Raw genomic sequence first — 23,599 nt, forward strand, 5'->3', positions numbered from 1 at the left:
GGCTTCCACGTCCGAATATTTGATAGTATTACTATCAAATTAAGTATATTTATAGGTCTTGATACTTACGGAAAGAGTCATGTACGTTCAATGTGAAAGAACATGTCCATTAGACCATGTAACTGTTGTTAATCCTTGGAGTTAGATCACATTTTAAATATTCTCTAATACTATATATTTCAGTTACAGTAGGGGAAATTTAGAATGTCCCCAAAAAAATGAAAATACGATTAACTAAGGAGCAATCGGCCTATGATAAGTCCTTATGCGACCTAGATAATCGCGGCCTGTGATATGCTACAAAGCATTCGTGTTGAAATGTATCAAGCACCTCTAATCTTTAATCATGCTACATGCTACAGACCTATTGTCATACTTAGAAAAATAAAGTTGGTTTAATGAAGCCATTACTTCCTCCGTTTCAAATTATAGGTTGTTTTGATTTTTTTCTAGGTAAATTTAGTGTATGTCTAGATGCATATAAATACCTATAAATCTAGAAAAGTCAAAATCACCTATAATCTGGGACAAGGAGGACATATTTAATAATATACGTGAATATCACCTTTAACAATTAATTCGGTACTACTATTAGAAGTGAACACAAAAGGATCATAGGAGGCTAGGCGCATCATATTGGTGGTGGACTCAAGATGCATGCCGTGCTTTAGAGAAAACGGGGATACAGATTTTCGCTGAATGGATATTTGTCATGTATATCTAAATTACCAAAGAGTAAAGTGCATAGTCGGTCCTTAAACTTGTCTAGCTATGTCACTTAGGTCTACATACTCTCAAAATGCATATCTAGCTTCCTAAATTTGAGCTCGGTTGCCATTTAGATCACTGTACTCTCAGAATGTAGATCTAGCCTCTTAAACTTGGCTTCGGATGTCATCTCAGGTGTCAGCTAAGTTTAGGGAGTACGATATGCATTTTGAAAGTACAGGGATCTAAGTGACACCCGAGCCCCTAGGAAGCTAAATATGCATTTTGAGAGTACGATATGCATTTTGAAAGTACAGGGATCTAAGTGACACCCGAGCCCCAAGTTTAGGAAGCTAAATATGTATTTTGAGAGTACGAGAACCTAAGTGATACATCTGGATAAGTTTAAGGACCGGTCATGTATTTTACTCGTTAGCAAACGCTACTCATGCTTTTATAGTGTCCACGTCAAACTATCGTGGATTCTTTTTTCATTTTTTCCTACTTGTATCACGAGGTTGTGGGAAGTTATCAACTTTATGCTATTTTTGTAGCAAGGTGCCTGCTCAGTTGTGCCGCTAGATTCAACTATGATGTTAGCAGGTAATGTCATTATTATCATTATAAACTTTTGATCCAGAAAAAGTCGGTAGCAGCTGACTGGGGCCTATAAAGATTTAGGCCTTGTTTAGTTCACCCTCAAATTCCAACTTTGGCACTATGTAAAAAGAAGATTCTCCATCATATCAAACTTACGGTATATGCATGGAGTACTAAATGTAAACGAAATTAAAAACTAATTGCACAGTTTTGTTGTACTTTGCGAGACGAATCTTTTGAGCCTAATTAGTCAATGTTTGGACAATAATTCACAAATACAAACGAAACGCTACAGTGTGCTACAGTGCTGGCACAGTGATTTTAGCACTCCAAAATTGGGCAACTAAACATGGCCTTAGCAAGAGCGCCCCACAAGGCCACAACCGGATCCAAATCCAACAGTGATCGGTGCCGGCACTCCTGCCCCCCAGTCATAATATCCACACTGATGGCAAAGGGTGCGGCTTGGTTTGAACAGTATCAAATAAACTCTATAGAATGCAATGTGCTTCTTCCTGCGCCGCCACAGATTGAAGTTCTTCCATGCGTGCGTACTCCCACAGTGGCCAGTCATCGTTGAGACGCGGACCGAGGTCCTTTGCAGTGGTAACTGCTAATGCAAGTTACCACTGCATGCAATCCGAGCCATCCGTTTGCAGAGATGGACGGATATAACTGAGTGCTACAGTGATTATCGCTACAGTATTTGATGACCAGTGCCATTTCCTTCGGCGCGCGAACAGCGACCGCACAGTGCATCCACCCCTTCCTCTCCCTGCAGCTGGACCCGGATGGTACAGTGTCACTGCTTACGTTGCAGTGCCTGTGGCTACTGCATCGGATCCTGGTCCCATTGACGCGTGCTTTTCTAGAAGCCGACTCGTTGACGCGTGCTTTTCTGGAAGACGACAAGGAGTTCGCATGTGATGCTTAAAACACCGTGTTAGCAATCCAGAATTACCCTAATTCGACCACAGAGATTGCAGATGATATGCATGTTAGCAGTCAGTAACATATTGGCAGTTAACAATTTAGTGGAGTAATTTTACATAGGAAACAAAGCTCCCATGAGCAGTTCATTGGAGAAATGTGCACACAGACATAGAAGGGATGTTGTATTATACCAAACGTTTGCTTTAGTAGCAGCCTAGCAGACAAGTAGCCCAAGAACCTCCCAAGTTTCTCATAGTTACAAAATCATCGCCGTATAGGGCAACCTTAACCTAAAATATAAACAAAATTTTACACAAGAGATCAAGCATGTACACAATGGGACAGTTTTTGGGACGAGAAAGAGGGAACGGAACAAATCCAGTCCCTTATCCTCAAAAGAGCATAGAAATTCCTAGCAAAAAGGAAAACAAAGAGCAAGATGAAAATCGGCGTACAACATGAGGCAATTGCCTTCTTTTTACATGAACATATATGTATCCCTAGTATGGCAACTAGATACTTGTGGTCGCATCCCAAAGCCGAAGAAGTCCATTGCGACCACCACTGCATATTCTTTTCCTATCCAAGTCGGATGCTATACACCTCACCTGCAATAGGGCAAATTTAGCCCCAACAAGAAGGGAAAATACAGATGCCCAGGACAGAAAAACAATTATCCCATGATGAGCTGACATGAGACTTAGCTAGCCACGATATGTGATGTACTACAACGAGTTCATTACTAGTGTATAAAGAACCACATATCTTAATCATACGGCATACCTATAATCATGCTTAGAGAAGTTGATTAAATGAAACAATTATAATCATGGCATAATTAGCATAAAGGAATCATGCCCTTAACAAGTGATTTAGTAAAACAGTAGTTGAACATAAAAAGATCGCAGGAGCATCATTGGCAGTGATTGACTCAAATATAGGACATTATTTCTAAAAGCAGGCAGTTTTACTTGGTGTATATCGTTATTAATTGTAGGGTAATCTAATGGGTCATCGAAATATGTGGCCTGGCTCTACACAGCACTTTTAATTTTGCAATGGTGCAAAAGGTAGCGCATAGTCTGCCTAGCAAGAAGTCACACTAGGCAGGTCAATACTGGAATTGGCAAGGAATGAACTAAATGAAGAAACATATGAAAGTTAAGATGAGATGCATACCACAGCAGCAGTTTTCTGGGGAGTTCTGTAAAGCTGCCATCCTGCAACTTTTGATCCTGCATTTGAGAAGCCACCGAACCTTTCTTGCGGCCGATGGAAAAGAGACATAGAATTATCAGCAGCACCAATTCCTAGCCAGTGGTCACCGGCACTAATGGACAGAACAGATGCTGTGTGAAGTGTCAGATTCTTGACACATTTTATTCCTCCTACAAAAGAGAATGAAATGCTTTAGTTTCAGTCACTTGTTTACCAAATTACAACTATTTTTCCTTGTGCATCAGCTAAATGTTAGACTTTATACAGAATTCCAAAACAAAATCAAGAAAGGAATAAGATTCACCATTGTCTGGAAAACTAAATATTTCTCCAAACAATTTACAGTCTGCATGGTCAACGCATCGATGCATTAGTCTGCAAATACTAGCAATATGTTCTAAAGTCATTGGCACAATGTACTGCTGCTAAAGTGCTACTCCCTCCATTCCAAATTGTAGGTCGTTTGACTTTTCTAGGTTTATAGATATTATTATGCATCTAGACATACACAATATCTAGGTGCATAGTAAAAACTATGCACCTAGAAAAGCCAAAACGACCTACAATTTGGAACAGAGGGAGTACCTACTAATACTAAATAGCATGCTATTGGCTATTGAGTCAATGGTGAATCTAGATAATCTTGTATCCGTTGTCACACAAGTGATTATTGGTAAAGCCAGTTCTGCAACACAGTTCAGTCTCTAATCTCTATAAATAAATAGCATGTTGATCATGCATGGTACAAAACCACAAATCCTCCTTTACTCTAAAATTAACTTCTAATGCAGAATCCATATTATGGCATGTCATCTCTAGACTACAACCATTGGATCAATTAAATTAGAATACCAACGCATTGATCTTAAATAGCTGAGAGGCACATTAATTATACACCTTTTAGGGTTTGTGAAAATATATGTATGGGATCCTGAAGGGACTTTTTTTTACTATTGTTGTGGCAAGTGGGCCAGCCTTGGCCTTGGACTGGATGTGGGAGCAGTAGTCGGCAGCAGTAGATGAGGATTAGTTTGTGTAGGTTAGTTAGCAGATAAGATTTGATTAGTTATTTGGACAAGATTTGTTGGGAGATTTGTTACAGGCGCCTGGTCTATAAAGGCAGCCGAGGAGTTCTTGGTTAGTCAAGCAAGAAGAACACAAAACGTAGTCAAAGGCTCCTGCAGGAGGGTGACGAATAGGTTCTTCGTGCTAGTTCTACCATATCAACTATAGTACCCTATTGCAAACTGTATTTATGTTTTCATGAAAGGGACATTTCACTGAATCATTTAGATTGCACCCTTTATAATTTATAGATAATCTTTAGGTGTTGATAGACATCACTCAAACATCTCAGAGCAAAGCATGCACACGCACCAGTTTCCTAAAAATAGGAACAAAACCATCAATGCAGTAGACAGAAATTGGTTTTACAATTACGAAGACCTCACCTTCATTTTCCCAAAATCGTATGAGCCCATCAGAGGAACCTGGAATAAATTAAGAAACAGAATCATGTGACATGCAGAGTTTTTGGATATAAATATATATATAGCAACATTTCAGGCTGCCCTGTTCTTAAAATGAGATATAGTCACATACCAGTGATAATTCCTTTATCTGAAGGTGAGTATTCAACACAGAGTATGGGACCTGCATGGCATGCTAACACTGCATCGCATGTTCCCCGGTTAAGGGACCACACTCTAGCAGTCCAATCATCACTCCCCGTTATTATGGTTTCTCCAGTCATCCTCATTGATCTTTAGCCGACAAGAATTTGTCAAAATCAGATGTGCCCATAAACAAACAGGGTTGAAAATTCAACTAGACATTACCTTATCCACTTTGTATGCCCTTGAAGCTTGAACATCTGCTTGCTGGAGCGAATGTCCCAGACATGCGCCATTCTGGTGGGAATAAAAAATCAGAATAAATTGCAACCCCGCTCACAAAACTATTAAAAAACTAAGTATCAAAAACCCCGTTAGGGTACATACACATCTCTTCCAGCAGCTGCCAGAATTCCAGTGGAATCATCATACTCCATACAGAGAACAGCACTTTGACAACGACCCACGGTAGCAACACAAGTATCAGTCCGGACATCCCACATCTTCACAGTACCATCATGTGATGCAGTAAGGACACGTTCTCCTGAGAGCATCCGGACTGAACTAACCTATATCCATATTGAACACAAACATGCTCCATAGTTACTACAGAGGGGCAATTAGAAAGATTAAAATGAATCTACAGCTATTTGTAAGATCCTCACCGGTGCCTCATGGCCCTTAAGCTCTTCCAGAAGGTTAAAAGTCTGCTTATCCCAGACAATAACAGACTGATCATCAGCTCCAGAAACTATTTTACCACGATCTGAACTGATTGTACGAATTGTTCTGCACATATTGAAGAGATTGACAGATAAATTCAGTGGATGAAGTGAATGAAATGGACAATCTATAATTATCTCAAGAACAATACAAGAGCAACAAGAAAAGGGTAGATCCCTTGAAGATCTATCTCGATTCAGTTAATTCCTAGAAGCACCACCAAACAGTGTATCGGCCAACAACCACAGAAAACATTGCCAACACTTCATAACTAAAGATGGTTTCTCAAATGGATAGTCTTGCCCTATGATCAAGCTTGTTATATCCCTTGGATCATATCAACATAATTTTAGGCAAAAAAAACAACCATGCTTGCTACTTGATAGAGGCAAAATGGCACCAATAGAAGTTCAATCAAATAGATACAAACGCTATATAAAAACCCCATTAAATCCCATTTCTTGAAAATGTTTATCTATAAGATACTCCCTCCGTTTCAAAATGTAGGTCGTTTTGGTTTTTCTAGGTACATAGATTTTGCTATGTATCTAGACATAACCCTATATTTAGGTGGATAGCAAAATCTATGTATCTAGAAAAGCTAAAACGACCTACATTTTGGAACGGAGGGAGTATGGTTCAAGTTGCATCAATAATAAGTCAGCTCCAAATATTTGCAATTATGTAACATACATAAACCAGTAAAAAGAGATAATTTATTCTTTCAAATCCATGCTGTCTCAGTTGAGAAAACATCTAGCTAGTTTATAAGACATTAAACTGCGATAGGGTCAAAGTGGGAATTCAGTGTTTTGTGCAGTTAACCATTAAATCTGATAATTCAGATGATGGCTAATACCTCGTATGCCCTTTAAGTGTTGCTCGAAGTTCAGAGCCACGCAAACTTGGATCCCAAATTTTTACCTGCGAAATGTACAAAACAAAATGAATGATCAATGTCCACATCAAAGACAGATAAAAGATATCTTGTAGTAATTTAGCAAAGCTATTAGCTCTAGAACCGAGGAATGGTTGGAACATGTCGAATTAAGCATTGAAACAAACACTATTACCAACAAATTCTAAATAAAGTGCACATGAACTTTTGCTTAATTCAAATGAACGATATTTTTTTCCCAAGAAAATTGAATTATGGAGTATGGACAGATGCTACCCTTTCTCGACACAAAGAAAATCAATATCTGACATTGAAAGTGTCATAATTAGTGCGAGTCGACCCAATTTGCATAACAATTATTTTAGTGTTAATGCAAATTTCCCTTCTCTTCGCAAAGTTTTTTCTATTTGATGTTGGCATAATTGAAGAATAGAAGTATGATTAGCATAACTATATTGGCCTGAAGGATGCTGTTATGCATGATAATGAAGTGAACTGTGATGTTTGAGCAAGTATTGCAAAAAGTAATCATGCAAGGGTCAGTATAACAGCATAAGCTTTAAGCTAACCGTGCAATCTGTGCTTCCACTGATGAAAAAGCCAGCATCTTCACGATCACCAACAAGATCCCAGACCTCCTTTCTTGTTACACAATGAAGAGCAGTAATAGCACCTGTATGTCCTCTAAGGGTCCTCATATTTGTTTGAGTTTTCTTTTGTGGAGCAGACATGTCAGTTTTGCCCGTAGTAGAAACAGTACTTGCATCATCTGAAATTATACCACGATATTATATTATAAGATCTATTATATTAAGGTCCTCAGATGGTTGTAGCTGAAAACTTACTTGCTCGGTTGAAAGAGCTGGTTCTTAAACTTCTGTCTCTGCTGAACATACTATGCACCCAACTTCGCCCTAACCCAGATGCTTCAGCAGGTTGTTGGCTTTCATCAGACACATCAATGGCATGAGGTGAAGCCATGCCATATGACTGCAGTGGCTGACTTTTCCCTGTAGCAACCCCCCAATAGCCAATACGGAGTTGTTGCAGATGTGTGAGCAATGCTCTAAGTTTGATCTGAGGAACGTTTAAAGGAAATGTAAGAAAACAGGTGTTTAAAGCAACCCATTCTTAACAGTGAAAGTTCCAGTTTGACTTACAAGCTGCTTATAACCCAAGTTATTTCTCTCGGCTATTTTCTCAATCATATTCCAAGAATCGATGTCAGGTAATCCCAATCCAGCCTTAATTATTTAGTACAATACAGTAAGTTAGGGACAGTCAAATTCAGTCTTTTGGAGAGAACATGAAATGAAAGCAATCCAGTACCATGTGAGTTGCCATGACAATGAGCTGTGCAGTAACTAATGTTACGTAATTTGCTGACCTGAAGAACAGAAGAAACAAAGATAAGACAACACAGAACATGCAATCTTATAAAATTCTTCATTGCAAATATACTAGAACTTCTCCATACAAATAAATAGTTGATTAGTGCTGTTATTGAAATATCTGCTGTACTTCTGTTAAACTAACTTAATCCAATAATATAAATGATGTTTATAATTCACATGGTTTTAAAGTCTGAAGATAACAGAAAGCGAACAGAATGTAAATTTACAGTCTCCTTGTGCACAAGCTGTCATCTATACTGAGAACATGATTCTTTCAGTCCCATGCAAGGAATTGAGGCTGAGATATCACGGAACAATACAAAGTTTCAACTTACTTGTTTGAACAATTTTCCATCAAATATTCAAAGTAGCCATCCCAGAAGCTGCAAAAGCAGCAGTCACATGTCATAATCGAACACCCAAATTGATAGCATGAAAAATAAAAAAAAATAAGAGCAGGATAGTCACAAACTTCTAGACAGAGTGTGATCATTTGGAAAAACAAATCATAAACAGTTAACACATCAAAAGAGTAGAAGTTGGTACTTTGAACTAGCTACTGGGACAGTGATTTCCACAAACAAATTAAGTACGACTGCTTCTGTTAATAAGCGTATTTGTTTGAACATGCAGAGAGAGAGGAGAGAGAGAGAGAGTAGCATTCCTTCTAACTTAGAGAAAACTGAACTAGCAGTCCCTTGATTACTAGCTGGTCAAGTGTTACGCGTCAAACTCCTATTTGGATCAACTCTATCAGTTTAGGCCAGTCTCAATGCACAGTTTCATTGCACAGTTACCAAGATTGCGAACGTGGTAACTATGCCTGATGAGTGTCATGGGGATGAAACTCCTCTCACATCTGATGAAACTCTCTCTTCTCTCTCCTCATAATGGGCTTGCCAAGTCAGCAAAATTGCTCATGAAACTCCTATGAAACCTTACATTGAAACTGGCCTTAGAATGTGTAGTTCCAGAAGTAGTAGCATTACTTGGTGTTTCTAAAAATGGATAATATGACAAAGTAATGTGTCTTCAAGTCCATGTGCAACACTTATGGAGAATGACATGGCAAATGAAATTCAGATGCTCAGTTTGTTGCTTCAACAGGGCACAGAGAAAGGTGTAACTAAGGTTCCAAAAACCTGACCAGCATCATACCATGATACCAGTCAAGAAAACGGCCATTCACCAATTACTTGCAGTACCAGTAGTACATAAGTACAGTCCACCTTACAAAGCATTTGAACAGTTGCAGGATTTTCTTTTTCTCAAATATGCAGGAGAGCTGCACATCATTTCAACTAAAGAAGAAAACAGTTACAGAATTTTTCATGCCCTGTGACTGATAAAGATAATTGTCCTCTAACAGTTCGCAAGGTATTGATTATAGATTATTTTTGTATATATATTTTTAGAGTTGAAAAGTTCCAAGGTAAACAGCAAGATCAACATTATTGGTGCGAAGAGCCTATCAATGCATGAGCAACTGATTTACATGAACTTGAGAATCAAGCTAGTGATCCCTTATCTCCAATGCTCTTCATACTTGTGATGGATATTCTTAGCCATATATTTGCCAGGGCTGCAGCAGGACTGCTACAGCCCCTATCCACTAGAGCATTGCAGCATCGAATTTCCCTATACGCTGATGATGTAGTTCTGTTCTTGCTGCCTGATGCGAGTGACATGGAGATTTCTCTTGAGCTGCTGCAACTATTTGGAGAGGCTTCTGGGCTGAAAACAAACATGCAAAAGAGCAGTGTATACCCCATCCAATGCATGGAGTCCGAAATTGCTAACATACAGAGTCATCTCCCATGTGAGCTATTGGACTTCCCATGTAAATATCTTGGAATCCCTCTCTTTGAGAAAGCTAACAAAGGCACAGGTGCAACCCATTATTGATCGGATTGCGGATCGGCTGCCGGGGTGGAAGGCAGAACTCTTGACTAAAGAGGGATGCCGTATTCTGGTCCAGTTTGTGATCACTTCAATGTTGGTCTATCTGGCCATGGCGGTAGATCTGCCCCCTTGGGCCATTAAAGCAGTCGACAAGATAAGAAGAGGATTCCTTTGGAAAGGAAGAAGGGATGCGAAAGGTGGTCATTGTGTCGTGGCATGGACCAAAGTGTGTCTGCCTGCCCAAAGAGCTAGGGGGGTTAGGAATCTCAAACCTGCAGAATCTCGGTTGGGCTCTCCGGATGAGATGGTTATGGCTTCAGAAGACAGATCCCACTCACCCATGGGCCACATTTCAGGTTCAGGTTCCTCCCTGTGTTCACGCTTTCTTCTCCATTGCTATTGTGACAGAGGTTGGGGATGGAAAAAACACCTTATTCTGGTGTGACCACTGGATACATGGCCAACGGATTAGCGACCTCGCTCCACAAGTTCATGCCTTAGTCTCCAAAAGAAGAGCTCATAAGAGAACAGTGCATGATGCCCTATCAGATCAGTCCTGGGTCTCGGACATTCAAGGTGCCTTGACCGTGGGTGTACTCTCAGCCTGAGGTAGCAGATACCCATGTTTGGCGTTTTCCTCCAATGGACAGTATTCTGCTAGTTCAGCTTATGAAAACCTTCTGCAAGGAAAGATTATTTTTCGTTCTTGGGCCAGGATATGGAAGGCTTGGGCTCCAGGAAAATGTAATTTTTTCTTGTGGCTGGTTGTCCACAACAGGTGCTGGACAGCGGACAGACTTGCTAGAAGGGGGCTCCCTCACCCAGATTGCTGTCCTCATTGTGATCAAGAAGAAGAAAACATTAACCACCTCCTGTTGGGGTGTGTATTTGCTAGAGAATTCTGGTTCAAGCTTTTGCAAACTGTCGGACAGCAGACATTAGCTCCGCAGATTGGGGAGGTCTCCTGTGATGATTGGTGGGAAAGAGCAGTTTCAGGAGCAGGAGAACAACTACAGAAGGGTCTCAACTCTCTGATTATTCTGGGCGCATGGATCTTATGGAACCAACGAAATAGGTGTGTTTGATGGTGTATCTCCTAACCTAGCTAGAGCTCTAATGCTCGCTGGTGAGGAATTACATGTGTGGGGTTTGGCCAGGGCCAAAGGTATTCCCTACCTCCTCGCCCTTGGACCGGATTAGGTGCTGGAAGTGTTGGTCGCTTTTTTGTTTTACCAGGCGTGTTTTTTTCCTGTAAAACTCTGAGGGTGGGTGTGCGCGTGCTGTAAGGGTTCTTCCCCTTTTTTCTTCTTAGCATAATGATACGCAGCTCTCCTGCGTGTTCGAGGAAAAAAAAGCGAAACTTCAAACGAAACTGATCAGATTATCTAGTGCTAAGTATTACATACCGAAGCTCCTCCCATACTGACAAAGATAATAGATGACGCTGAACGTAGTCTTGAACATTATTTGGGTCCTTCCTGTACATTTCGGCAGAAACTTCAAGAGCATCTCTAATGGTTGCCAGGTCGTTGCGGGAGTTGGCACGAGTTATAGCCGTCTTAAGCTGCATGCGGAGAATACAATGAGGTGATTACATATTGGTAGATCTGCAAGTATATAACACATGAGTTTCATAACCCTATAAAATAGATGTGTAGTGCTTTAAGGATAGCATAAGCACAGAACGAATATGGCAAAGAAAATCAGATAAGGAAAGGCCTAGCAGTGGCCGAGCTTACAGAAAAATTAAGAGGGGGCCAACAAGAGAGCAGATTAGCATGCATAGAGCATTTCAGGTGGTGGGGCATGTCCCACCTTGGCCATCATGAAGTTCCGCAATTGAGGCCTAGCATCGGGATGAGATGTACTGTGTTGGGTGGCAAATGTAAAAACTAGGAACTCGTTTTAAAGGTCATATCCAAATAACCGTAACAAACATACAGGTACTCCCTGTGTTTCAAAATATAAGGTGTAATTTGTGTATTCCCATATGACCCTTAGTGGTGATATATGCTCAAGTCATTGGCATGTCGTGTCCTGGCTCGTAGCATGTAGTGCAATTGTGATGGCTGTACATAAGTAAACTGACAAGCCAGCTGGTGATACTCATCAGGTTTAGTTCCGAGATAATGTAAATATAACCGGCGTATGAGGTGGCGATGTTAACAAGAAACCAGCTTTTATCTGGTTCAATTTCTTGTAAAATATTACTCAGTTCCTTTTTGTAAGGTCTGCACGCATTTCAAGATTCAAACTTTGCAATTTTTGACTAATTGTTACTCAAGCAACGTGTGGATATGCGATACATAATGGTACCAGTAGGTTCATATTATGACCATGATATTGTTGTTTTTAAGTACAAGGAGAACTGCAAAAGAACTAGTACTTAAACATTGAGGAGTGTGGAAATGGGGAATTAGAAATCTGACTCACCAGTTCTTTTACAGCAATAAACTGCTCGTCAGTCAAGCGGCATTGCCAGCCCTACAAAGATAGTAAAGCAAGATATAAAATGGAGTAGATAGTGGCAGCATATAGATTCCCCAATTGTAACATCCTACAATCCAGATTACCGAATGAATATGCTCTCTGATGCATTCAACAAAGCCACTTCCCCCAATGCCTTCTGCATCGGACTCAATCAAGGCTGGAAAAAGAATTTAGGAAACATATTACAGGGAGTATATGGAAGGTGCGGACAAATAGTAAACTGAAACTTCACGATACCTAGGATGGTGCCATATTCAAAAGATGAGAGAGGATCCTCAGTTGCCCCAAGTCTCAGAAGACGAAGCCAGAGTCCCTGGAGATAAAATGCATACGTTTAGTAGTGACGTGCTTATAGTGTGCATACATATTGAATTTTGTACACATCAGCCAGTTACAAAATAATAGTAGTTATGTCTGCGCTAGGAACGGACAGTCAGAATAGCAATGTATATCTTAAAGATGAGCTTCTTGTAGCCTACATAAAAAGTGGCAAAAAAATTAAAACAGCAAAAGCAACATTTTAAATTGCAGGCTATAAGCCTATAATGAATGTGTTGCACTTTTTTTTGGCTTTTGCCTCAGACACAATAAAACAATACTATGAACAAAACTCATGCCACTACAGAAAACACTGCTATGTCAGTAGAAAATAGTGTCAAATAAAACATCTTAAGCTACTAGGTTAACCCACGATTGGGTTTTGGTTTGACAATAGTCGAAACAATAAAAGACTAGTCAAAACTTTCAAAATCTAGGTTTCTCAATTTCCCCAATAAATCATTACAAAATCTCTAGATTAACTGCGATGCGTTAATAATAGCTTGGTTACTTCATAATTAAAATTAAATGTTACCATTACAAATAAGATTCCAGCTTACATATGGTCTCAACCCTTTTTTTTCATGTTAGTTCCAGGATACTTTAGTAGCTCACAAATTAATAAGATCATACTTTTAAAGGAAAAAAAACATGACATGAAGCAGCTTTGGACATAATTTCCAGAATCCGCAATAGCTTTGTAGTACACTGACAATAGTGATTTTATACTGTACATGCTAAGAAGTACATGGAACTCAAGGTGATGGGGTTGGGGTAACTGCGGTTAGTGCAATAATTACCTGGAGCTTTACTTTTATATCCAGAACCATCCTTTCTCTCTCAGCCTATTGACAAAAATAAGAACATATGCACAAAAATTGTTACACCGTCATGCATGTTGAGAAACAGTGGTAGAGATTATTGCACAAAGCAGGATGACTTACCGCCCTCTCTCTTGGACTCAGACTTTCTGCCTTTGAAGCCCCGTTTACTCGGATAGAAGGAGAACTGAAAATGAATGTCGTTGGACATTGTATTATATTTTAGATATCAGAAAGATAACATAAAAGAAACTTTTCAGGCATGCCTCCTTACCTTGGTACTTGCTTACTAGCCCCACTAGCTAACGCCAGTATCTGCTTGCGTTTTTCTTCTTGTTCTTCTGTTCTTGCATTTGCTGGAAACCTTTTGTAACAGTGTCTATTGCCTGGTTCTGCAGACAGTTATGCATGAATCCTTTAGTTGACACACAAATTCAGTACCCTCCATTAGTTTCACTAAAGAAATTTGGTTGTTCATAAACAACAAATCCTATAGTATGATCTATTAGATCCAATAAATTATATTCATGCATGCTAATATGCATAGTTCTAAGTGGATCCTTTTCTTAGGTCATAAGATGCTAGCATTACCCCAGTTGCCAAGGAACATGCATTAGAGTACATGCAAATGTTACTTAAGGTCAAACTGTACTGAGAGTAGACAACATGAGCGTTTAGTGGAACCGAATGACACACTATGGTTTATGTTTTTAAGTAGTATGCCTTCAATTCTAATATAGAGCTTGAACTGCTAAAACACTGAACTAAGTGTTACTGTAAGAAGAGTAGAAAAATAAAACGAACAAGTACCTGAACCTTCAGTCTCAGGATCAGCTATTGTTACAATCTCAGGATCAGCAGCTTCAGAAGGAAAGATGCTTAGAGGGTTTTGTCCTCTTCCGGTTGCATCCTGCAACTTATCAAGAAGGTTGTTGGCATTTTCTTCTGCGCTGTTGCATCTCTCCAGATAATCCAAGAACCCTTGAGTCTCTAAAAACTGCATAATCTGCCAAAGAAACATGATATTTAAGTACTCCCTCTGGGTCAAATTCCTTGACATTTAGCTTCAAGCACACAGAACAATCAATGTGTTAACGCCTCATTTTTTTTTTCTTATATAGTTTGCCTATACTATTTATATGCTACCTCTGGAACACCAGTAGCAATAAGCGATCAATGCATGTGTTTGTTCAGAAAATGATGCCTGGAACATCTAAAAGTGCATCTCTTGAAAATCAAAAGTACTTGGCGATGGCTGAAATAATTATAGGTCAAACTGGACATATAAGAATAATGAGAAAGGCCCAGGTGTATCACATATGGCCAGGATAGTCTTAATTAACTACGTTCAAACTTAAGCTCTTAAAGAAAAGGATGCATGCAAATCTAATTTCTAAATAGGAAGAATTGTCCCAGTAAACAACAGCCTAGGCCCTACAAATACATATATCTGTGCCAACCACAAATATTAAGATGCTGTAGAACAGAGAAGGAACCAAACTCAAAATCAACCATGGTCAGATTAGTGTCAGGACTTAAAAGATCTATATTTCCACAAGTTAATGAACTATATTACAGCCTTGCACAACATTAACTTGTTCTGGAAATGCACAGTATACAGAAGAGAGTAAACACCAAGTAGCTTCAATGTGATATAGCTATTATCTTATGAGGCCAACTTTTGAAATTCACGTGTATAGGAATTACACTAAAACACAGCCTTAGATGACTCATATGTGGTCAGTAAGACCTTACATTAACTAAAATTTGCAGATTTGAAGTCATTTCTTTTGGTTCCTCATCTTTGAGATGAGGACCATTCTGCAAGTTTTAGTCCTGATTTTGAAGATAATTCCAAATCAAGCCTTCTGAGTATTGACAAATGAACAAACGGGTACTGAATAATTTGCTATTGTTTTACTGCAAAGAACAAAATAGCATGTTCCTCTAATTCAAAAACCAAAATAGTACTTCCGTCATTCTTATTTGACATTTTAAGCTTGTGTACACTTATTGAGAAAACAAAAAACACAAGATGCTGCTAAACCCATCTCTTGCTTTCTCATATATTTTTGTAACCTAAACGGCTAAACCACCCCTCATTAATGCTAATATCTTAGGGTTGGAAAATGTACAGCTTATACTAATTGAGGTACTAACTTTTTAGGAACATGTAGCTAGTTATCTTCTTGAAATCATATACAATCAAAACAAAATTGGAAACTTCCACCTTCTAGAACATCACGTAAAAACAGAGAAAATACCATGTAAGAAAATAGCAACATCAGTTGAGGAAACAAAAGTACAAGGGAGCGTTTGGTAGCGCTCTCAATCGACTCCAAAGCGCTCCGCTCCTCGCTCCCACCACTCCCGCTCCCAGCACTCCAGCTCCCCAAAATAACCGTTTGGTAGAGCTCCGGTGAGGCTCCAGCTCCAGGCAACGGTGTCCACGGCCACGAATCGAACTCCGATGCCACAAATCCATCTGTGACGCCGCGAATCAAACTCTGGTACCGCGAATCGACCTCCTGCAACGCCAATCGAACTTTGGTGCCGCCAATCGAGCTGCTGCAGCCGTGAAGCACGAGCAGCTCGAGCGGCATCAAATCTGGAGGACGGGCAGACGCGAATCGACTATAGACGAACTCCAGTGACCGCGAATCGACCTCCAGAGAAACTCCAGTGGCCGCAAATTGACCTCCGGCCAAGCTCCGGCGGTCATGAATCAACCTTCAATTGAGCTCCGGAGGCCACGAATCAACCTCCGAGCAGCTCCGCGGGCGAGCAGGACAGGCGGCCGGAGTACGGGCGGGGACGAGTAGCTAGTGGACAGACGGGTGGGCGAGGACGAGCGGCCGGCAGACATACGCGACCAGCGAGAGCGGAGGAGAATCAGGGGAGAGCAGGTTTTTCCAGCTCCCCCCTTCATGTGGAAGCGGATGAAGCGCTCCGGCTCGATTCATCCGAGAATCGGGTGGCGGCGGCGCCGTTTGGTAGCGCTGCACTGATTCTCGCGCGGAGCGGAGCGGCGGGAGCGCTACCAAACGCACCCCAAAACAAACTTTCCCAGATTCACCTTTTCTTTATATTTTTTCTAAAACATATCAAATGTACATTATAAATTATGACAACATAAAGATACCAAATGAAAATAAAAAGAGTAAGCACAAGCTGTAAGGATACCATTGACATGGACTCGACAGGCTGATTAGTTGCTCTAGAACGCTTTTTAAGAAATGCTTGAGAATTGAAACCGGTTGTTGATGCAGTATCCTGAAAAGGGGAAAACAGCAACTCCCAAAGTTACCACTATGAACATTATAAATAGCTGATGCGGAACTTAATAGACATGATGGCTTACAATGAAGTTACGGTAACCACTCAAAATCTGTGCAAAGAATCTCAAAAATATCAGCCTGCATCAAAACAGAACATCAACTACTGAATTCATATACATGATAACCATAGAAAAGAACATAGTAAAAAAATCAAGTTTGTGCACGAATAATCTGTCGAGACAAACTTTTTGTGTCAATTTACAACCACATACCCCCAGCCCCTTTTTTCTCCATGTGTCTAAGTTAACCACGCAAGAAGACAAAGAAATGGCCCACATGCCCCATTGAATAATATGCTGAAACTATTAAACTTCTTTCACAACACTGGACGGAAAGGAGTGGAAATATTACAAAAATAAATTTCAAATTACCTCAGTGTACCAAGACTTCAAAATAATAGTTCCCAAGAGAATGGAAAAACATTGTAAAGCACTGCAAGTACATCACAGAATTCCAAGGTCCCTTCTGATTCAGTATGGGCATATTTTCTTTCCCGTAGTTTTAAAAAGCTTTATGTTTCTAAATTGGATTGCCTGTGACTATTTTGTATACACTGATTCTGGTATCATGTGACACAACAAAATAGGAAAATAATCCAAATATCTAATGTAAGTACATATGCTAGTGCAGGAACTAAAATGTAATTAAACTTATTCATCTCTAGGCCTACACTTAGTAGGTTCTTGCTGAAACACGATACTAATTACCCTACATTAAGCATAGGCCTACCCTTAGTAGGTTCTTGCTGAAACACGATACTAATTACCCTACATTAAGCATAGGAATGGAGAACAGAATTACCTAAGTTGGAAATCATGCTCCTGGCCCCATGGTTTTGTGCCAGACCTTAAAGAATGATCACTCATACTGCCAAGATTGATTTTCATGTAATCAATACCCATGACATTGGGTTGTAGCAATTTTAATATCTCACCACGCAAGAAACTATGTTCAGTTTCTGGTATTGGAGGAATTTCTTCCGTTGTCGTTATCCGGTTGTATTCAAGATCTACCACCACTACCTGCAGTCATATACATAATCGTAACAATGCTGAAATGCATTAATGTGATAAAATTGAGAAAGCATGATAGATCAATTATGCATTGGTCAGCAAACCAAAAGAAAAGGACACTGGCAGACAGTGCAGAATTATGGTCAGAAGGTGTGCTATATATATGCAACAAAAGAATATGAAGGCAACCAAAACTGCATTTTACATAAGAAGCAAGAATATTCTGTTTTATACCAAATAAACGATAACTGGCGTATCATTCAAAGATAAAAGAGGCAAGAACAAAACTTTGGCTAAATGAAAGACCTCATCATCTTAACATTACAACTTACACCATCCATTGTCACTGCGGACGTGTCAACACCAGAATGAAGTCCCATCATGTATGGTGTCGGAGCATCAATGTAGTCAACCCCACTGGAGAATATTATTGGAATATAAACATGCTGCAGCAGGAAAAGTAAGCTTATAAATTCACTACATGATTCAGAACATAACATCAACAGGAATTTTGGATGCAAACATGAACAAATTCCTCAACCAAGCAATTCTTTTCCAAAAGTATTTTACACTCAAATGTGTGGTTGAGGAATTTTCCAAAGTACGAAACCACAATTTGAGTGTAACCTACCTGCCACCTAATTGGGTATATTAAATGGCAAATAGCTTCTGAAACTAGAGTCAACAGGGTATACCTGCATTATGAATCCAAAAAAAAAGTCTATTAGACTCATAATAATTTCATCATTAATGGTGCTGAATGCGTCAAAAACTTTCATATCGAGGTAATATTTCCAATGGAACAGTTCCTTCACTAATGAAGCTATTGACATGCAGAGATAAGGGTGAACAGATACAACAAGGAATTTTAGACCCAAGCATATTGGAGTAGGCTGCATAAGGATGGATTGATGGGAAGAAGCAAAATGATCAAAAGTTGCTAAGTGGGAAGTGAGGATTGAACGAACTTATTTGATCGCAGCAATATTCGTCTTTCAAGCAGGACAGCAGTAAAGAGAAGTATTAGTTTATCAACATCCAGGCACTGCACCAATGGCTGGAATGATATCTGCAATCACAATAAAGCTTCATACAACCAGTTGAAAGTGAATAAAATGAATGTATCTAATTTAATGGAGGAATATTACTGGAAACAAGGTTTGAATATCATATGACAAATGGAAACAGAAATCATACATCAGCGTGGGGAAGCCAGTCTTTTGGAGGAGCTTCCGCAGAAAGAAGGCAATTCTCAATGGAAAATAAGACACGATTCTTTCCTGGTGTTGGTAATGTCACATGTGACACCATATGAGATATTATGTCCCACAAAGGCTTGCTGAAATCAGAAATCATAAAGGATAGACTGTGAGGTAGTTGAAACTTGAAATGAGCATGTATAAAGTAAACGAGTACAGAAGTTTACCTACACCCTGCCGGAGAAAAACAAAGAACAAATATTTCCTCTAGGGCATCACGAAGGACTTGGAAACTAGGAGAATGAGACACAAGGCATATGCATTTATCAGCAAAAGAGTTTGCCGGAATCTGGTAAGCTTCAATAATATCTTCACAAATAGGATCCCGAAATGCAATACAACTGACATAAATTTTTGAACCATCTCCCTCTACAAGAATGACAACATAATTAAAAGGGTGATCTGTATACAGTAAGCAATAGTAAAAGGCTCGAACAACATACTAAAAAAATTGCAAAATATCATTGTTCAACTGGAGCTGTAAATTTGAATGATTGCATATACCTGTCAAAACTATAGGATAACTACGTGGATAGGTTGAGATATCATCCGTGTCCAGCCCTGAAGAATATATTCTTACTCCTGCTGGCAAAACACACTGCATTTATGACCAGTCAGTGTCACGTAGGTTCAGATTCACAAATCACAGGGGGAAAAGGATTAGTTTCTTGATTTAAACAAAGATAAGGAACCATTGTTGTCATCAAACAGGCTGAGATTTTACTAAACAGAAGAACACATTCCTTTTGCTTTTAATTGTTACCACTTTAAATTTGTGCCATCCATCAGATTATTCATATCATTATTTTTATGGGATCCATATAACATTTCACTTTGAGTCTGCAAAGATATTTTTGGTTGCCATGCAGCAGGGATAAGAGTTGCGTGTGCTCTAACATGATGTCCAATCATACATCACATGATCACAATTGCAGCACCAGCATTTTAACAGTATTCTTCTATGTCCAACCATTCCAAGACATATTGAATCAAACTTCCCTACTTACACCATGGCACCGCCTGTACAGGGGCAGGACAGTCCTTGGACAAGCTGAGTAGATTGCCAAGGAAGGTCAGTGATGACAAGGGATACCTCCTAGCTATATCAGTATTTGCCCTAACAAACAGGAGTTATAGTCGTGAAATTCAGCATCAAATGAGGATGCCAATTGTCGAAGGACAAGGAATCTTTCTTCAGAAGTTAGGCTAGCCTCTAGTTGGGTAACAGCACAAAGATCCACTGGCCTACGAGACCAGCCTCCAAATCCCTACATCAAAATTGACCGGACTGCAAACCTAAGAAATCAAGTCGACTGAATCAATACTGTTGCTATGTGATTCAAATTTAGTGGAATCAAGTTGATCAAATCAGCACAGAAGCTACTGGCTAGATGATCGAGCTAGCAAGCGGCAGCAGTGCAGCATGAGCCCAGCAGGATGGCCAACAGGCAGGCACAGGAAGAAGCAGGCTAGTGAGTTCAGCAAGCAGGTGGCGAGCAGGACATTGAACAGCAGGTCAATAATATTCAGCATGTTCTAGATGAATTCAGCCCCACCATCTGTAATTTTCTGGCTCTGCCACTGTGCCCGTTTTTTAGAAAGGTAGGCCATAGCCCTGCGCCACTTTCCAACCACTGTGTCCATGAGGCCACAATACACAGATAGTACAATGCTAATAAGCCTGCTGCATAAAAGCAGCATGAATTCACTTTTTGCAATCAGCTTTGTCCAAATGAGCAACACGCCACCACTAACCAAATGTCGACACTGCACATGTCTTTCAGTGATCACAGATTTAGCCCGCTCTACCGGAAATCATGCTAAGCAGATCAATGCTCGATCAAATTGAATCGATTGAACCAACAAAGTAGCCACTAGCTAGGTGATTGAGCAAGCAAGCAGCAGCAGTGAAGCACGAGCCCAGCAGGCAGGCAATGTGCAGACATAGGGGCAGCAGGCTAGTTTGTTATGCAAGCAGGTGGTGAGTAGCACGTTCAGCAGCAGGCCAACGACATGCAGCATACTCTATACACTCAGCCACTGCACACATGAACCCCGCAATATACACAATGATGCTAAGCCCGCTGCACAAGAGCAGAATGAATTCACTTCTTACGATCAGCTTTTTGTTCTGTCGAAATGAGCAACAAGCCACACTAACCAAATGCCGACACTGCACGCAGGTCTTACAGTGATCACGAATTCGGCCCATTCTACCAGGAACTCGGCCCAAACTACCGGGAATTCGGCCAGAAATCACCCCGAGCAGATCAATGCTCGATCAAATTAACGCGGCTAGGGGAGGGGAGGGGAGGCGGGATCTGCGGACTCACGGTGGGGAGCTGCGGCGGCGGGGGAGGGTACAGCGCGTGGTTGGAGGGCGGGAACTGCTCGAGGAAGGCCGGCATGTACATGTCCTCGACGCCGTGGAAGCCCTTGGCGCCGTCCAGCGCCCGGATCTCCGGCCCCAGCCCGCACACCACGAAATACTCGAAGATCCGCGACGACGACCCCATCTCCGCCGCCGGACCAGGCGATCACCGGCCTCCAGGGAGAGATCCTCAGCGCACCGGTGGGCGCCTCCCTCTCTCTATGTTGTCGGCCCTGCACGCGCGCGAGCGGAAGGAGGGAGGCGGTCAGGCGGAGGACGAGGCCAGATGGTGGTTGCGGTGCGTGAGGAAGGCGACGAGGCCCCGCGGGTCGGAGGGTCGTCTGTTCCTTTGACCCGTTAAGGATTTGGAGGCAATTGATTTTTTTTTCCTCCTTTTGTTTGTGTTTGACCGTTTAGTGAGCAAGAGACTATCGTTGACTTCGTAGCAATCAAGCATTTCTCAAATTTTCGCATCTCAAAATACTACCACGGGATAATACATCGTGCTGGACGTGGAACCATATGCGTCGATAAGTGTACAAAATCAGCTGTAGTATTCCATATGTAAGAATACACAAATAATCTTATCTATACCTAATATTTATTAATATAAAAGAGAGGATGTTTCTTTCAATCCTTCAACCGTCGTGGTCATTTTGCGAAAAAGCCCCTCAAGTTTTCAGTAATCAACCCGCAGTCCAATTTTGAAGAGAGGGGAGCTCGGGTGGAAAAAGAAGGGAAGAGAGGGGGTTAAATGAGAAAATGCTTCTCCTTTAAGAGGGGTGACGGTCACCACCGTTGGAGCCTTGGTTCGTCATCCCCCGCCCTCCCTCCACCGCCCTCCTCCCACCTCCAACACCATCCTCGGGCGGCACGACCGCCCCCTCGCCAACCTGGTATGCGCCGGCGGAGGCGGACTCGATGGGCGACATGGGGCACCCAAGCCGAGGCCCAAGCCGAGGTAGGGTCGCTTACCTAGAAGCAGTCAAGTCCAGATGAGTGGATCTCCGCTCCGCCCCTAGTCCAGCGAGTAGAACGGAGGAGAACGACGACCCACCCAGGTATAATCCCCACCTCGCCAATTTACAACCGAAATTGCAGGCTTAAAACCTGGGATGCGGGTACGGGTAATGTCACCGAGGAACGGAAGAGGAAGGGATTGGACTAAGTGATGGATCTGGCAAAATCTTCGGGGGAAGCCGTTGTCGCGGCGCAAAAGGTTGTGGAGATGTGCTCGAGGCGGAGGTGGATGACGGAGGCGCGGAAGGGAGGGCGGTGGCGACAGCCTCAGCCTCGGCGTGGAAGTTGCCACGGCGACGCGCGGGGTTGAGGCTGGGCATGGAGCATGCGGTGGACGGGGCGTGGAGCCTACGGGATGGCCAAGAGTGGCATTGGCGGTCAGCCACTGGCCACGGCCAACCGGATCCACCTCCACGATGCCAACGTCACCGCCCGGTGCACCCCACTCGTTCTCCTTCCTAGGCCCTTCGCCGACCGTGCACGAGTGGACACCTGAACGCACTCCTCCAGGCCATTGTCGAGCCTAGGATTTGGCCAGCCATGAAGGTACGGTTTCCTTGGATTTTGTGAATGATTTAACGGATTCCTAATCCTAATCAAAATTTGCCTGCAATGTGCATATCAGAGAGGGCAAAAGTTAATTTCAGTGGATGACTGGCATCGCTTATCATTGATATGGGAGAATCATAATGTAATTGATGCCTAAACCATGAACTGTAGTGGACTACATGAGGGTCTTTCATTGATGGCCATCAGACTAAGGTAGCAGGTGCCATCGTCATCCAGGATCCAACAACTGATTACCGCTGCCACGACATGTTGTGGCCAGCAACAATAAATCTACCAAAGTCCTTGCGAGTATATGTGAGAATAGCTGACAGGGTAACACTCCTGCTCCTATTTATCTTTTTGTGTCCAATTGATATATGTGCTAGGCATCCCTCCTAATTTGATTGTTGTTATGTACTGAAGCTGATTAG

General features: G+C 41.3%; 1 protein-coding gene across 1 annotated transcript; it reads right to left on the reverse strand.

Moving 5' to 3' along the window:
• Positions 1 to 2,406: 2,406 nt before the first annotated feature.
• Positions 2,407 to 21,924, reverse strand: LOC101781233 (DENN domain and WD repeat-containing protein SCD1). The gene is made up of 31 exons (XM_004968976.3): positions 21,562 to 21,924; positions 19,733 to 19,826; positions 19,396 to 19,597; positions 19,167 to 19,308; positions 18,938 to 19,038; positions 18,601 to 18,664; positions 18,302 to 18,415; positions 17,758 to 17,978; positions 16,980 to 17,034; positions 16,802 to 16,891; positions 14,429 to 14,624; positions 13,893 to 14,010; positions 13,742 to 13,805; positions 13,598 to 13,642; positions 12,717 to 12,792; positions 12,563 to 12,636; positions 12,423 to 12,473; positions 11,396 to 11,553; positions 8,423 to 8,470; positions 8,023 to 8,080; positions 7,854 to 7,937; positions 7,539 to 7,770; positions 7,263 to 7,462; positions 6,655 to 6,719; positions 5,738 to 5,861; positions 5,460 to 5,641; positions 5,298 to 5,369; positions 5,062 to 5,222; positions 4,911 to 4,949; positions 3,421 to 3,629; positions 2,407 to 2,849 (listed from the first exon to the last, which is right to left on the reverse strand). Exons 1-31 carry the CDS (start codon positions 21,742 to 21,744, stop codon positions 2,754 to 2,756), a joined length of 3,618 nt encoding a protein of 1,205 aa, XP_004969033.1. The 5' UTR covers positions 21,745 to 21,924; the 3' UTR covers positions 2,407 to 2,753.
• Between the last annotated feature and the right edge of the window lie 1,675 nt (positions 21,925 to 23,599).

The sequence above is a fragment of the Setaria italica genome, chromosome V, assembly GCF_000263155.2.
Source record: "Setaria italica strain Yugu1 chromosome V, Setaria_italica_v2.0, whole genome shotgun sequence".
NCBI lineage: Eukaryota > Viridiplantae > Streptophyta > Magnoliopsida > Poales > Poaceae > Setaria > Setaria italica.